Source organism: Sinocyclocheilus grahami, unplaced genomic scaffold (assembly GCF_001515645.1).
Source record: "Sinocyclocheilus grahami isolate Dianchi unplaced genomic scaffold, SAMN03320097.WGS_v1.1 scaffold388.1, whole genome shotgun sequence".
NCBI lineage: Eukaryota > Metazoa > Chordata > Actinopteri > Cypriniformes > Cyprinidae > Sinocyclocheilus > Sinocyclocheilus grahami.
In genome coordinates this window covers 335372-353196 of record NW_015505567.1, presented here as the reverse complement: position 1 = coordinate 353196, position 17825 = coordinate 335372, and the positions used below count along the sequence as shown (strand labels likewise).

The 17825-nt window shown below is 38.0% G+C and overlaps 1 protein-coding gene across 1 annotated transcript in view; it reads left to right on the top strand.

Annotated features, from left to right (window-relative positions):
* Window positions 1-17825, top strand: part of tcf25 (TCF25 ribosome quality control complex subunit) — a 139141-nt gene that overhangs the window by 70983 nt on the left and 50333 nt on the right. Inside the window, exons 16-17 of the mRNA XM_016231330.1 lie at window positions 5269-5359; window positions 12056-12135. Coding sequence (XP_016086816.1) covers window positions 5269-5359; window positions 12056-12135 — 171 coding nt within the window. The remainder of the gene's footprint in view (window positions 1-5268; window positions 5360-12055; window positions 12136-17825) is intronic.

Sequence of the window (17825 nt, the reverse complement as noted above, 5' to 3'; positions counted from 1 at the left end):
GCAGAAGGTCGTGGGTTCAATTCCCAGGGAACACATACTGGTAAAAAATGTATAGCCTGAATGCACTAAGTCGCTTTGGATAAAAGTGTCTGCTAAATGCATAAATAAATTAATTAAAATGAATCTCTGCATATTGCTGTGAGTTTGGGTTTATTATAACGTTCAACTGGAAATGCAACGTGCGCCATTTCATCAAATGTGTAAGGTAAATCATTTATAAACCTACACAAACACAGGCGCCCCCATGACTTTTATTAATAAAATGGCTTAGATAGGCTACTGGATCACTGCATTATATTCCTCAGCATCGAAGAGGTAAAATCTCTCTTTAAGTAACTAAACTCACAACTTCATTGCTTGTAGAGAGAGATGCACAGACGCAGGTAATTCACACACTCAACTGTCATCTCTCTTTCTCTCTCTCGAACAAACGATCAATAATTAATTCAAATACATTTCATTATTTCACTATTTCATCTGTGTCTGATTTGAAGCGGGCAGAATGCTAGAGCTAACGAGCTGTAACTGATGAAAATAACCATAATTTTTACCCATTCGGTCAAATATTGCGCTGCATAGAGCAATACTACTTTTAACTTGTCCAAAACTTGGCAAATGACCATGGAATAAGCAGGTCAGGTGGTTCTTTGCCTCCGCGTCTGCATTTAAAATACTTTAATGCACGGCAAGCCGTTGATTATTCCTTACTTAATTGCTATTATATATGTATTTTAAGCAATTCTAAAGGCTATTGTTCGCTTAGGTCTATTTTTATTACGACAAAAAAATTAATTATTAATTATCCGATTACTCAATCGTCAGAATAATCGACAGATTACTCAATTACCTAAATAATCGTTAGTGACAGCCCTACTCTATAAGCAGTAGGGCTGTACAATTAATCAAATTTCTAATCGCGATTACAATTATGGATGCCACAATTACGTAATCGTTCAAAGCGGCAATTAATCATTCAAAGTCCACTTGTTATTCTGTGTGCTTAAGATGCTTTTTTTGTTCTTTCTACATGTTATCTTAAGGGTTTTTCCATTGTTTAGTTTTAGTATAACACTATGTAACGAATCAGCTCATGGGAAATATGAATAATTAACCAAAGAGACATAAGGAATGAAATTTATGGAACCATTTGCCTATTCAGCAGATCTACACCTGAGGGATACGTCAGATTCTTAGTTCAAACACACCTTTGTAAAAAGGTGCAAATGATACCTAATTAATAAGACTAAGTTTGATATTGGCAAGTCTCGTCTGTCTGAAAATAGATTCCTGATGCAATCTTAAGGCCCAAGATCTTGCTGAAGTTGGTTGATGAGAAAGAACCAGTTTGCGTCAGAGTAACTTGATGAATGGAAAGGACAAGGCCGAAGCCTGGCGCAAGCTTAGGGTTTCCGGGAGCGTTTTTCTCACCACCTCGCAGAATTCCAACAAACCACCAACTGGGGCGGGTCACATGAAGTGTGGCCTTTAAAGCCTGCAAAGATTCACGCCTCTCAAGATGGGCTTGTCCAATGAGGATGTCCGGAATCTCAAGTGGGAGTTCTGAGATACTGGGGCATTTTTGTGGCCCTTTGTTTGAAAGCATGGTAATTTGCATATGAAGCTTGTATAAAAATTATTAAAGACTCTTAGAACACTAATATGTTGCGTAGGTGTAAACATACAATATACACTCTCAATTAGATCATCCGAATACGAATTCATAGGTACTACACATGGTAGAGTTATATATATGTAAGCTGACAGGAGTGTGTTTCGATTATAAGTCTGCATAACAGTATACAATTTCAAAGACAGAATACACGATGACAATAATATACCCAATGACCTGAAGGATCATGTGTGTTCATTCAAAGAAAGGTTTTCCTATGAATTAATTAGTAGAAAAGTCAATTTCTACACTGCCTCTTGCCCTGGGACATGCAGGGATTTTCCCTGCTTTGCATTCCTTTGGCCAATAAAACCCAGTGATATCAGCATTGGTTGCCATGGAACCAGGGGCCTGTTCGGCTTCCTGGGGCGTTACGCATTTCGGGGGGAAGGGTTCATAGGTCCTCATATGGCTTGTTAACTGAGGGGTGTTACAGAGTATTTGTTAAATATAGCTAACAAAATATATATTGTGTGTTTGATTGGTCCAGACGCTACAACTATAATACCATTTATATTTGTACTTTTTTTCATAATTTAAAGAAGAAACCAATCCGATGTATAGTTGACATTTGAGGCTTAATACTATAGAAAAGTTTTTCAGGTTGTGTTTTAGCTCGTTTATTTTCATATAAAAATATGCCATGCAGTTGCATCAAACAATGGTATAAACATCATTCAATGTAAATTGTGATAATCGTAATTAATAATCGCAATTACAATTTCAAGGCAATAATCGACAATTATGATTTTTGTCATAATCGTGCAGCCCTAATAAGCAGTTCTACATAGACTACCTTATTATTGAAGTGTTGAGATTTATTTGAGTGTACATTAGATTGTTTTCCATTTACCAGTTAAGATTTCCAAAAATATTTGGTCCAATTTTTACATTGGCCTGAACAAAAACCATCGCAATTACAATTTCAAGGCAATAATCGACAATTATGATTTTTGTCATAATCGTGGAGCCCTAATAAGCAGTTCTACATAGACTACCTTATTATTGAAGTGTTGAGATTTATTTGAGTGTACATTAGATTGTTTTCCATTTACCAGTTAAGATTTCCAAAAATATTTGGTCCAATTTTTACATTGGCCTGAACAAAAACAGCAGAAAGGCTGAATGAAAATGTAAATCCACTCTCTGACAGCAAGTGGTGCTTATGGAACAGCAGAAACACTACTTTATTACTAATTATAAGCACTATTTTTTTATTATTTATGTGTGTAAACTTTATGATTTAATTACAATTTAGTTTGATAATTTAATCATTTAATTTAGCATTTCATCAACTCAAGAACCCTCTTGAAATTCCCTTGCAAACCTCCGTTTGGGAGACCCTGATCTAAGCGAAAACACATTATTTTTGTGTGTCTCTTTAAATGCAAATGAGCTCCCAGAAGAGGGCTATGCCTTTACAGCTCTTGCCGTGGATACTCCAGCAACAACAAACAAAATATCTGCTTGCATTTTAAAGCCTTTTCAGTTTAAATTCCTGATATACGGTTTTCTGAGCACACGCAAAGCACGTACACAGAAAGCCAGTAGTCAGATGTCGCATCGTGTGATCATTTAACTAAGATTTCTTTCACATTAGCTGTCAAATACACACAAGGTTATGTCAAAATAACACACAAAAATACAATTTCACATTATGTTGGTTGTGTCTGTGAATGTAAACCGTTGGGGAAGAAATCGCATGTGTATCAGTATATTAGATCTGTGAAACATTGTCTCTTGGACATGGCGATAACACACTACTTATGCAGCTCAACCAGGCCTCACCCCCTTGGGCATGCCTTAGGCAGAAATTATTTAAATTTTAGATATTGTGACGTGTGCATTCCTGGAAGAAAACCTCTTGGGTTACTGACTTGGTTCCCTGAAATGAGGGAGCGAGATGTTGCATCAAATAGCTGACGCTATTTGGAAACACCTCAGATAGCTATAAACAGCTGATAGCCCTAAACACTTTGTCTCATAGTAGGACATTAATATGTAATATGACAGAACCATTGCAGCCAAACAGCATAAGCATACATACAGTGTCTTACAATAGTAACCTGTTGGCTTTAGGCACATAGCCTGTAATAAGTGATTGAGCATAAGTGTAAGTGGCTAGTGTAAGCAGCACTTCACACATATATGAAAACAGTGGCACAGCTGGTGCTTATCATAGAAGTGCAACAAACAGCAGCAACACCAGCAAATATAGTGGTAAGCATAAGTAACACTACACACCTATATAAAAACAGTGGCACAGGTGGTGCTTATCATAGATGGGCAACGAGTAGTGTGGCACCAGCATAAATTTCGGTCAGTGTAAGCAACGTTACACACCTACATATATACTGGCAGCACAGCCGCACTTATCATAGAAGAGCAATGAACAGTGGCAGCGCCGGGATATATAGTGGTTAGTGTAATCATCACTACACACCTATATGAAAAACAGCTGCTCTGAGGCAGGGGCTGCTTATATATTGTCAATGAGTGAGCAGCTGGAGCAGGTAGATCGCCTCTCTGAAACTGCTTATTTTCATGTCCTGAAAGTCCACCACTGGTCCCTATCTCTGGCGAAAATCACAGGTAGTTCAGGTAGAAGCGAGGGACGCAGAAACTGACTCAGCCTGAGCTCATCCCCTGACTCAGTTGCCTCTGGCTGCTGCTGCTTCCTTCTCCATGGCTCTTAGGCTGTGGGAGGACGGAAGCAATTCAGTGGCCAGCTTATTGTCAAAGGCAAAGCAAGGCAACAGCATGATTTAATCATATTTCAGTATTTCTAGGAGAAAGGGTGTTTCCCCATAGTGTCCGCTATCTGCCGCAATGTTGAGAGACTGATATTGAAAGGGAACTCAGGACTACAATGGAGGCGTTTGAGGAAGTACATAAACAGTGCATACTGATATAGAGAATAACTCCCTTTGGAGTTATTGCTTTGTAAGGACTGTGCTTTGTAAATTTGCTGATTTTTTTCATGCTCAAATAGCAACATTATGCACTAGTTAAAAGTGTAAAAAGCATAATTGAACACTTTATATTTACTTTCTCAATATCAGAGTGAAATTGTACTGTAAACAAGGTGCTGATAATTCCATTTTCGTCCTGATAAGAGTGTAAAGTCATGTTGACCACAAGAATAAGGTCATAAATGTCTCTCTCTTTCCCTGACTCCACTGACATGACTTTCCACTTAGTGTACCCTTAATAATAATAATAATAATAATACTTTATACCACCTTTAATACAAAGAGCTCAAATTGCTTTACAATAAGCACCAAGTACTTCACATGAAAACTAATAAAAATACCATAATTAATATACCATTATTTAAAGATTAAACCCTCTTTATAATGATAATGAGATACAATTAGAGTACATAAAATACATAATCAGATTAAAACCAAGTAATAATAAAGGCAACTTAATGTATAGAATGCTTCAAAAAAAATAATTAGCTTTTTAAAAACCCAAGTAAAAAGATAAGGTTTTAGCTTATAGACCTAAACCATTTGTACTGAATTTTTTTGTGTTGGGTACATTTCTTTTTCCTGTGTGAGAATATTGATGTTCTTTTCTGGGTCTGTATTGGACAGGAGGAAGCAGCGATACCAGAGTGCTCCCAGGAACATCCATAGACATGTGCTGATGTCTGAGATCAAGGAGGCAACAGCTACCCTTCCTTTAGTAAGAGACATACCTAATTTTCTAAACTACACCTTGAGAAGCAGTAAGAACGCAGTAATCAGAACATACTCTCTTTGACACCGCATGTAATCGAGCCATTGTTGATTTGGAGGGAATCCTCTGTAAACCTTCAAAGCATTTGACCAAAAGTCTTTACCATTTTGCAAATTTTCTTTGGTTTGAGGTTTGATTTTTCAGGGGTCGCCTTTTTGAACGATCCTTGGTCAGTGTTATTTCTTGTGCAGGAATATGAAGTTTCTGCAGCATTGTATAGTACATCTGCCACCCCTAAACACACCACCAACAGCAGAAGAATCATTCAGTTATAAGCATCATATAACATTCAGGGATGCAAACTTGTTACCTTTCAGCGAAATTCTGCGTTTTGAATTCAAAATGGGTAATTTGTGTGATTCGTGTAGTTCCGGTGAGTTTTTAAAATAGTTTGGGGGGGGGGGCTTTTTACAGTGCCAGTAGTACCAACTCAATTCTGTACCCGCTTGAAGTCACCCTCTTTCAAACACTCCTGTGCGTTTTTGTGCACGTATGGAAGTTTTTTTCTGAACAAAATTCAAATGCCTAAAAAGATAAAATAGTAAATCAATCTCTCAAAACAACTGCTTAAATGATAAATCAAATGCTCACATGATCAAATAATAAATCTAACTCTCAAAATGGCTTCTCAAATGAGAAATCAAATACTCAAATGCAGTTTAATTTCCTCATTCAGGGAAGCATGAACTATCAAAATCAAATTAAAAATCATTTGTATTTTTATATTTAATTTTCATTATCAACACATTATAAACCTGCCATAATTAAATCTAATTCAGTTCATGAATCAAATGCTCAAACCGACATCACAAATGATTAATCAAATGTTCAAATCATAAATCAAATGCTTAATTGGACATTGCAAATAATAAATCAAATACTCAAATTATAAATCAAATGCTCAAACGGAAACCGCAAATCAAATACTCAAACGGACATTGCAAATGATAAATCAAATGCAAATGAGGAGTGTCAATCAAGTAGCGTGGGCGGAGCTTTGAGACGCAACGAGCACGAGAGGGTGAAATCTTTGCGCGGCAGGGGGAGCTGCCACAACTGAAGGCAGCTGCCAATCCGATAGATGTGTGTGAACGAACATACAGTGCAACCCGGGTCTCCTTCTCTTGTTTTATCACCTTATACAATATATAATTCCTTCATTTTTATCTCAAATGCTACCAGCAGGAGCCACCACGTTACGCACAATAGGTTAATTCACCATTAACCAAACGCTTTTCACACTGTTTACACTCAGATTCATTCATTTGAATTTTGTTAGGAAAAAACTTACATACGTGCGTGCTCTGGTTTCAAATTACAAAACCAAAAGTTTCTATTTACAATGTGTTTTGCAGCATTGAGTATTGTAGCCAATCACAGGTATCTCTGTTGAAAGCAGTGGCCAATCAGAGGTTATTACTGTAGGTTATTCAGAATCCGCTCTGAACTCATTTTTGTTTTAGCAAGGTTATGTAGTTCTACATGCTCACAGATCTTCATATTATAATAAAGACAAAAAGAAAGCATACATAATGTAAATAGGTATTCATTGTGTAGTTAATTATTGATTACATCAGGAGTTTTCGCGTGAGTAAGCTCGGTCAGTTGCGCTGTAAGGGAAGCACCCTTTTGTTTCTCTACATACTTCATTCACAGTTTGAAGAAAAGGTTTGTTTGTCTAAGACAAGCGTGCCACATGAGTCCTGAAAATTGAAGACAAAGCATCTCGATCACCCCCAGGTGACTGGATGCAGTATACAGTAGGTCATAAACCCGCTCTCACCATGTAATGTAATGAGATCTGAGACAAACTAAACAATCAAATTACACTTCAAATATTTTTTTTCCAAAGATATTTTCTGTCATCTTAGGTAGTTCTTAGCATGCTGATGTATGTTCATGTGGTGTCATGATTGTGATCTTGCCATTGGGTCTGCGTGACTTTGGGCGGAACTTTGATACCGTGGCTCCACCTCACAATCACTACTGTGCAGACTATGGTTCCAAATGATGTAATTTTCACAAGATGACAACGGCCATACTGAGAATGTTTTGACTTCACTTTTCTATAGTGGAAGGAAGTGGAGACATGTCGTCCATTTTTTATTTATTTATTTTTTAACACAGTCTATGGTCTAAGAGGACCCAACCGTCCACGTATACTGTTTCAGGAATGACAAACGCGAGTGTAAAAAATTACGCGAGTGAATCTGCCAAATTGTTGCGCGATTGATGGTGATAACTGTAATGGATGGATCAAACTATCTGACAAGCCGATGTCAAAACAGAGCTGTGCTGTAAGTGATGCAGAGTAAATTCAGAGTAAAAAACTATGGCAACAACAAGTCTGTGTTGGAAAGTGAAAGAAAGTGATGAAAGTGATTGTGACGTGGCCAAGTATGGTAACCCATACTCTGAATTAGTGCTCTGCATTTATCCCATCCTAAGTGCTGTGTGCCGCCGTGTTCTTCTTTTTCTGAGGTAATGCAAAGCTTATTCCACTCAGCGCGTCTTTTTCTGAGGTAAATTCTGTCTTATTCCTCACAGCGCGTCTTCCAGAAACGAACAGTAGCCGAGATGAACTTGAGGAAAAGTCTTGCTGCTTTGTTTGCTGTGATGCGGGCGAAAGTAGCGCGTGGGAGTGATCTAATTAGAGATAATGAAGCTAGAAGGAGAAAGACTGGATATCGCGTTGGTTTCATATGGATTACTTTAGTCTTATCAAAAACAAATATTCTGTGATAGTGTTGTTTTTGGCGGCCTGTTTTAATTTTAGTTTTATTCTAGTCTTTGCGTGAAGCTGTCATTTGAGTTTTTATTAGTTTTAGTCATGTTCAAACTCTTTTTAGTCTAGTCAAGTTTCAGTCAACTAAAAGTCGGAGCATTTTAGTCTTATTTTAGTCAGAATTATCCATGACTATTTTCGTCTAGTTTTAGTCGATGAAAACTGATGGCATTTTAGTCTAGATTTAGTCAACGAAAATTGTATTTTAGTCTCTTTTTAGTAATGCAATTCTGTTTAACCCAGTCAATATAGTTTAAGTACCTAGTAGTATAGACGAAACCAAAATTTTCTTTTAGCCAAACCCATTTCAAACAAGGTTATCTTATTATATTATTGTTACCTTATAGTCTCAAGAATACATCCATTCCAGACACGGAAGACGCTCTGATTTGAATTTATAACATTTATTTTACCAACCAAACATGTTAGAAGTACACACACACACATTTAAATTAAGATGAACCCCGGCTGGCCAGCCATCGGTCCCTTTCTCTGTGTCAGACTTAACTTTGTTTGTTGTCGTCTTCTAAATAATGCCGCGAGTGGGGCTTGAGGAAGTGACGTCGCCTGCATCTGCGCAGTGTGACCTGATGCAGCCCCTGAAGTGAGACACAGGAAACAGAAATACTGCAAAATAATAATAATAACGTGACTAAACGAGACGAAATAACGTTATAACATTTAGTTTCGTCTCGTTTTGGTCAACGAACATGAAGAGACATTTTAGCATAGTTTTTATTTTGTAAACCACATTTAGTCTCGTTTTTATTCGTAAACAATATTGCATTATACATTTAATTATAGTCATCGTCACATGACCAGCATTTATGTTGCGTCTCATCTCGTCTTGTTTTCGTCACGTGATAAAGGTTCGTTGAAGACGATATTTAGTCATAATTTTCGTTTACGAAAGCAACACTAGATAAGACTTGCTTCATTTAAAAATAGGCTCCGATCCGCCTTTTTCGCTTCCAATACCGATTCCGATACCTAGGGTTCAGTATTGGCCGATACCGATTCCGATCTGATACCAGTTAAGTTTTTTTCCCTCATTTAAATAAATTTACAATTTATATATCTCTGTGTGTGGAACTGATATTCATTCTTTCACAATCTACTAGATACAGACTACTTCATTATAAAAAATAAAAAATAAACAATTATGAAAAAAATATAGGCCTATGTATATTTATAATCTATGACAACAATTTATCATAAAGTAGGTTAGTGGATAATTCGGCAGCAAAAGTTATTCTAGAAAAATCAGTGCACAATAATTTTAGAAATCCAAACATTTAGTGAAAAACTATTTTGTGGGGAACAAATAAAAGTGCTAAATATGGTAAAATGTTACACATTGCTATTTGTATTATTATAAAACCATTCATTAAAAACATTCATGAATGTATTTATATATATATATATATGTTATGCCATTTTACAAACATATATAATGTTTGTAAAATGGTACAGCTTTTTAAATATCTCAAAGTACACTCTTAATATCAGTCAGTCAAGCAGTCAAGCATTATAATATGATAATCAAGTATTATTTAATAATAGAAGTTTAGTAATTAGAATTAAAACTTGGTAACCATGAACTTGGGACTGGTGCTGGTGCTTTTTTTGGTCATTCAGTGTTCCTGTAAAAAAAATGAACAATAACACTGATAAGATATTATTATTATTATTATACGAATTCTACTAATAAGAACAAATGCACTAAGGATTAATGAGCTACTGGATTCATGGAAGGAACTCCGTTATTTTTACAGGAAAATACAACAAAGTATATTGTTTACATGTAGCGCATCAATTCTGCATTTTATGTAAGACTCGCTCTTTGAGCGTGTGAGAGAAAGCGACGGCAAGTCATGCGCCTTCACACTAGAAACACGTTCCGCCAAATACACAAACACAGGTGCGCTGCGCATCCATTCAGATGAACTGAAAAATATCACAGATCGCTTGATGGAGAGTGAAGCTCTGAAGCGCTCAGTCAGAGTGTTCTGTGAGTGAAAATATATCTGTGCTAATCATATACTCAGCATCCAACTCACACACTGGCGAGTAAAATCTGAGAATTGATTAGCCATTGGCTAATATTAGACATCATTTAGTCGCCCAGAGTGAAGATTTAGCCGCATATGCGAGGGATTTACTCTCAATACAGAGGGTTGACAGTCTATGAGCACGAAGCGCTTACAATGTGCGCACATTAAGCGCTTCGTGTTAAAAACTGCAAAGCACAAAGTGAAGAGAAATTGATGCGTAGTGTATTATATCTGTGCAACAGTTTATTGAGCCTTTCTTTTAACAGTTTTAAATTTCAGTTACTGTGCACGTTAAAAACAATTTATAGTCTTTTCTACGCCCGTGTTTTGTCCTCACAGACATCCGGTAGCAAGTAACAAAACATTAAACTCCGGCAAGAAGATAAAGTCCTTTTTGCAAAATCATAGACATGTATTTACAAATCAAGTATAATGGGAACACAGAATGATCTTGGAGAGAGCTTTACCGAGCTGACTGCTGTAACCGAACGCGGCCAGAGTTTAAAGGCTGAACGAATGACTGACAGCCACAGCGGAGAAAGGAGTTTGTGTGAACTTTAATTGTAAGGACTTAAATATTCATATGTAGCTCACATTAAGCTATCGTATGGCTTCAGAAGTAACACAGAATAATTTGCACAATCAAAAAAAAAAAAAAAATCTTGGATTTGGATCGGTTCTCTCTGCCCGATACCCGATCCGAGAAAAATGGCACTATCGGAGCCGATATCCGATATGAATATCGGATCGGCGCATCCCTATTTAAAAATAGACATGTCAAGCTTTCTAAGATTATAGCTCTCATGTCTCTGTGTTGAGTATTCACTGAGTTTCAGTTCATTTTAGTGACGCGTTTCTAAATGAAGATCACGGAGAACAAAGTGGCAGACAACGCACCGTTTGTTTTCTTTATTTTACAAAAGCACAAAGTTTTGTTGTCGTTATGTGTGTATACAAATAAAAGTAGACCCTTGACAGATTCGATTGATGTATTGCTCTTAGCTGTACGATCAAAACTGATGGAGAAATTTAAGCTCCCTTAGGGGCTTTAAAAAAAAACTGCAACAAAACACGCCGTCAACCCCAGAGGGTTAAATGAAAATGAAACTTTTCTGAAGACAGTCGGTTCCCATTTAGAGAGATATTCATATAAAAACACCCACGCTTCGTTTTTACTTTGAATAGTGCAGCTCATATTTATTTAATTAAATCATAGCCTTTTGAAGTTTAATCCTCACATTTAGCCATAGTGTAATTCTTACTGTCTTTCCGTTCCCAAATTTGAGATGTTTAAATTATAATAAAGACTTTTCTTGTACCATTTAAGCCTTTTATGGTCTTAAATTTGATACAACTAAATGTAAGACTTTTTAAGGACCTGCGGGAACTCTAACCCGCCAAAGTGGCTAGTGGGATTGACTGTGTTACATGCCACTTCTGAAATCCACTTGCATTTGACAGGTGTTAATGTCAAGCCCTGAACATAACCCTCATGTGCAAATCCCAAAATTTTAATATAAACATGATTTGGTCAATTTATAATCTTTTATAACCATTAAGGACACAAAAAAGGCCCTCACTAGTTGGTTGATATTTCGCTATATAAGTGAGGACATTTGGCTCTCAAGTATAGCTAAACAATCACACACTCGCATACAAAACTGTGTTGATTTTGTATTACGTTGGTTTATAAGGATTACTTGACTGTTAGACAAAGTATTAAATGTGATATGTAGTTTTGTTCATATATAGTTTATCTGTTTCATTATTTAATACTACAAAGGTTCTTTTGGTTCCTTACAGGAAGTGACCACACAGCCAGGAATGGGTTTTGACCCTCTCCCTCCTCTGGACTCCATTGTGTCTTACATCAGACCAGAAAGGTATGACCTAAATGCGCTTAAGTTCTCTGCCTTATATGATACAGGGCTTTTGATGGTGTTTTAAAGGGGTCATATAAGACGTCTTTATATAATTAAAATGCCCTGCAGAATTCATAGCTTAAAATGTCCTCCTCATTATAAATTTATTATTTATTCAAGGTCCAAAAATGGTCAGTTTGAATATTGTGGAATTTGTGACCTCACACAGGCACAAAATGTGCATATTACTGTCTCCAAAGCAAGATATCAACGAATAGTTATACATCATCGCAGCATAGGCCTCGCCCACTGGTGTTCAGTTGCTTAATGGCTGACACTGTCCTACACTGGATGTGAATGTCACATTATGTCATGTCAAAAGCAGATAAGAACCCATTATAATCACCGATACTGAAATCTGTTCTGTTATTGACATACTCCACATGCTTGAGTCTGCTGACAACAGAACAAATGGAAAAGTAAAAACATTTTCTTTGACGTGTCCTGTTTAAACAGCTCATTTGCATCTCTGTACAGACTTCAGAAGGATCCCAGTGACAGGAACAAGTGAATGGTTAATTTTTAATGGTGTTCCAGTTGTTCAGAGCACTAAACTGCAGATTGTTTTGTAAACGAGGCACAGCTCAAGTGTAATGGAGAGTTGACAAAGAAACGTTGCTGGTTGTTCAACGTAACCATGGCTCCCCAAGAGGAGGGAATGAGACATTGTGTCAAGAGTATGGGGATCGCATAAAATCATGCCATGTTACTAAGTTAAGTAAGTAAATTTTATTTACATAGCACATTTAAACATAGCAAAGCTTTCCAAAGTGCTGAACAATATCAAATAAATTTAAAAGAGAAAAAAACAGAAAAGAACCAAACAAGACAATGAAACAACAATAAAGTGAGATTAAAATGCTAAAGAGAAGAGATACGTTTTCAACCTCGGTTTAAAAATGGTAATGGAAGGTGCAAGGCGAATGTCCAGAGGCAATTGGTTCCACAGACAGGGGGCAGTGACAGAAAAAGCTCGGTCACCCTTCGTTTTCAAATGGGAACGAGGGACAAATGAAAGAGCCCTATCAGTGGATCTTAAAAGTCTGGTAGATGACAAAGGAATAAGAAGATCTTTGAGATAAGATGGAGCTTGATGGTTAAGAGCTTTAAAAACAAACAACGGAATCTTAAACTGAACTCTAAAATGGACCGGAAGCCAGTAAAGGGAAGCTAAAATTGGGGTGGCATGGTCATCTTTCTTTGCCCCAGTCAGCAGCCTTGCAGCTGCATTTTGTACCAACTAAAGATGTGTAAGCGATGACTGAGGAAGACCGGAGTACAGTGAATTAAAGTAAACGAGAGGTAATAAAAGCATGGATAACCTTCTCCAAATCTTGAAAAGACAAAAATGATTTAAGTTTGGAAATGACCCGCAATTTATGGAAACTGTTCCTAACAACATAATTGATTTGTTTGGATAAGCCTAGTTCTAAGTCTATGATAACATCCAGGTTGCTAACCTGTGAGGAAATTGAGGGGAAATGATTGCCCAGCTCCTTAATGATATCCGTCCTCATTTTTCGGGGACCAAAAACAATCATTTCTGTTTTGTTCTCATTGAGTTGGAGAAAGTTATTTGATTAACCATTTTTTCATTTCTGAGATACATTCCAACAAAGGTTGAATGGAATCACCAGCTTTTAGCGTGTATCATCAGCATATAAATGAAAAGAAACATTGTGCTTCCTAATAATATCCCCCAGAAGGGAGCATATATAAGTTAAAAAGAAGTGGCCGCAGAATAGAGCCCTGAAGTACTCCATTAATGATTGGGGCAGATGATGAGGAAAACTTGCCTAGCTCTACAGAAAAAGACCTGTCTTTGAGATATGAGCTGAACCATCGTATGGCTGTGCCCCTGATACCGATCAAATGTTCACCAAATAAGAACATTATGATCTACAGTATCAAAGGCAGCTGTAAGTTCAAGTAGAATCAGTACTGCATTTTTACCGGCATCAACTGCAACCAATATATCATTGAACACTTTAAGCAAAGCAGACTCTGTACTGTGATAAGCAGTGAAACCAGATCGAAAAGGTTATGATAAGTTAGCTGTATTTAAGAATGAGATCAACTGTAATTGACAGAAATGATAACTTTGAGACAGACCGAAAATTATTAAAGCAACTTTCACCCAAACCTTGCTTCTTAAGCAAAGGCTGAACAACCACATGCTTAAAGCAATTCGAACCACACCAGTGTCCAAAGATGAGTTAATCAACACTTGGATACTAGGGCCAATTACTGGAAAGGCTGCTTTTATGATTTCTGGGGGAACAAAATCGAGTGAGAAGGTAGTTGTCTTCATTTTGTTAATGAGATCAGAGAGTTCCATTAAAGAGACATGTTGAAAACGACAAAAGAAAAATGGACTGGCCAGTGAGTTCAATGACAGGTCAGAGAGCTGTGGAGTAAAAGATAAACGAATGGCACTCACTTTATCAACAAAAAATTATAAAAATCTCTCACAGCGCTTTGGTGACGGCTCCCTAGAAAACTGGGAATTTGGGTTAATTACTGAATTTATTGTGGAGAATAAGATCCTAGGTCTATGACAGTGTGCAATATTCAGATCTGAAAAATATTTTGATCTAGCTGACTTAGCAGCACTCTGAAACTTAACCAGACACTCTTTAAAAATCTCAAAAGACAGTCAGACGATCATGCTTCCATCTCCTCTCTGCTTTACGGCACGCCCTGTCTAAGAGAGCGAGCGTTGTCATCCAACCAGTAATACGATTTTATCTTTGGTTGTTTCAGTTTAAAAGGAGCAATCGAAATCATCAATGAATACATCATCTGCAGATAAACCATATGACATAATAAGGTCTAGTGTGTGACCAAGTTCATGAGTTGCTTGATTTATATGTTGAGAAAAACCAAATGAGTCCAAGATATTGCAAAACTCCGCAACCAAAGGACACCCCGGGCAGCATAGATGTATATTAAAATCGCCCAGTAGTAGCATACAATCATACAACGGAGCAATAGAAGTTAAAAATTCAGAGAAATCACTTCCCAGAAAAATCCCAGAAAAGGTGGCCTATAGATGAGAGCACAGAACAGCACGGATGAAGTAGACTGTAATGTCGCGCACACTACTTCAAACGATGAAAAAGTCAGAACAGAAACTGACTGTATTTTAAATGATTGTTTAAAAACTATAGCAACCCCACCCCCCCTACCAGCAGATCTTGGGGTACTAATAAAACAGCAGTTTGTTGGACAAAGTTTTTCAAAAACTGACAACTCACCAGCACCGGCCCACGTCTCACAATGGGTAAAAAAAAAAAATGTGTGACCAAGTTCATGAGTTGCTTGATTTATATGTTGAGAAAAACCAAATGAGTCCAAGATATTGCAAAACTCCGCAACCAAAGGACACCCCGGGCAGCATAGATGTATATTAAAATCGCCCAGTAGTAGCATACAATCATACAACGGAGCAATAGAAGTTAAAAATTCAGAGAAATCACTTCCCAGAAAAATCCCAGAAAAGGTGGCCTATAGATGAGAGCACAGAACAGCACGGATGAAGTAGACTGTAATGTCGCGCACACTACTTCAAACGATGAAAAAGTCAGAACAGAAACTGACTGTATTTTAAATGATTGTTTAAAAACTATAGCAACCCCACCACCCCTACCAGCAGATCTTGGGGTACTAATAAAACAGCAGTTTGTTGGACAAAGTTTTTCAAAAACTGACAACTCACCAGCACCGGCCCACGTCTCACAATGGGTAAAAAAAAAAAAAAAGTAATGTAGAATGAAAGTTTTATTGCATACAGACCTAGCGTTCACTAAGGCCACAGCCATATCACCCTGCAACCCAAGACTGGTTGCCCACTGAAGTTAAGCAGGGTTGAGCCTGGTCAGTACCTGGATGGGAGACCTCCTGGGAAAACTAGGTTGCTGTTGGAAGAGGTGTTAGTGAGGCCAGCAGGGGGTGCTCACCCTGTGGTCTGTGTGGGTCCTAATGCCCCAGTATAGTGATGGGGACACTATACTGTCAAAAAGCACCATCCTTTGGATGAGACGTTAAACCCAAGGTCCTGACTCTCTGTGGTCATTAAAAAAATCCCATCTCGTAAAGAGTAGGGGTGTAACCCCGGTGTCCTAGCCAAATTGCCGCCACTGGCCCTTGTCAATCTTGGCCTCCTAATAATCCCCAACCACTTGATTGGCTCTATGACTCTCTCTCTCTTTTTATATTAAGTAGTTTAAGCTTTAATTTTGTAATGGGCTTTCACCCTTTTTAGTTTTATTATTAGTGTGCCAGTTTAAATGATTTCAGTTAGTTGCCGGTGCAGCAAAACTCAACATACCCAAACTTAATAGATATACAATTATTTATTATACAAATGTAATTGGCTAAGCTTTATTTAGTTTACCAAAAAATGCCAAATTGTCAATAAATCTGCCACTGAGGTGTTGTGGTTTATTATCACTTTAAGGAAACGCAAGCAACTTTATAAATGCATTTTAATGTTTCATCAAATTCTGTTACAAATGTATTGGTCTTCAGAGAAGGAATTTAAACAACCCCCCCCCCCCCCCCACAATAAATCACTATATAAATGCATCATTCATTCATTCATTCATTCAAGGCCATATTCAATGGAGGCTGTGATGACAAGTCCAGATCCAGATGTTGAACAAAGTTCAGTTGTCAGAGATTTGAACAGTTCACTCCCCTCTGATGAATCCGTAAACGCGGAGGAGCAGAGAAAATAGATGAGTGAAGATCCGGGAAAACCGGGAGATGAAAAACATATCTATAATCCCATGAGCGTCGCGACAAGTGAAGACCCTCCAAGCTTATACCATCCAGAGGAAACTCCATGGAAGAAGCAGTTGCCCTTCTGATTCTCACCCGAACACCACCACGATTACCTCTCTTCCTGCGGCGCTTCCTTAAGAAAGGAACACAGTACGGTAACCGGCGAGCACAGTCCAGCGCGGGTTGGTTGAACGAGGATTGAGAATGAGAATGCAGAACAGGGCACAATCCACGGTAAACCAGTGCAAAATCATGCATAACAGCACAGATGTCAGATGAACAGGTACCACAGGAACACCAAACTGAGAACAAACAAGAGACGGCAAGCCGGGTACACTGGCGCCATCTTGGAAAACCTAGCTGAGTCTAAGGCCTCAGATAAGGCGTCACTCAGGTCTACCAAAATGAATCCCTGAGCCGGACCTTATTGTGAGGAACATGAGCATGAACATTAGAAAGGCGGGCAGACTTCTGTGCTGGCTCTCCATCTGGGCTGCTTGGTGCTGCATGGTCCAACTGGGGAGGTCAGGAACGTGGCTGAGGTGGTGGTGTGGCCATACCTAAAGGACATATAGTCCCTTTGTGTATGCTTTGAATACTTGCAGCAGTCTGGCCAGGCTGGTTTCGACCTCACCGCTGGTTCTGGCTCCTTGCTTGAGGTTGGCGTGGAAGCAGAACCAATTTGATTGTTTCTGGGACTCCAGAAAATGCTCTGAAAATGTGCAAGCAGTGACATCAATTAGGCCGGCCACATGAGCTCATCTCATTTGGGTGGGAGAAGCCCACCCTTTTTACATGCTCTTGAACATCATTGGCCAATCCTTAGATTTGAGCTAATCTAAAGGCCTCAGGATTTTTGAATAAAT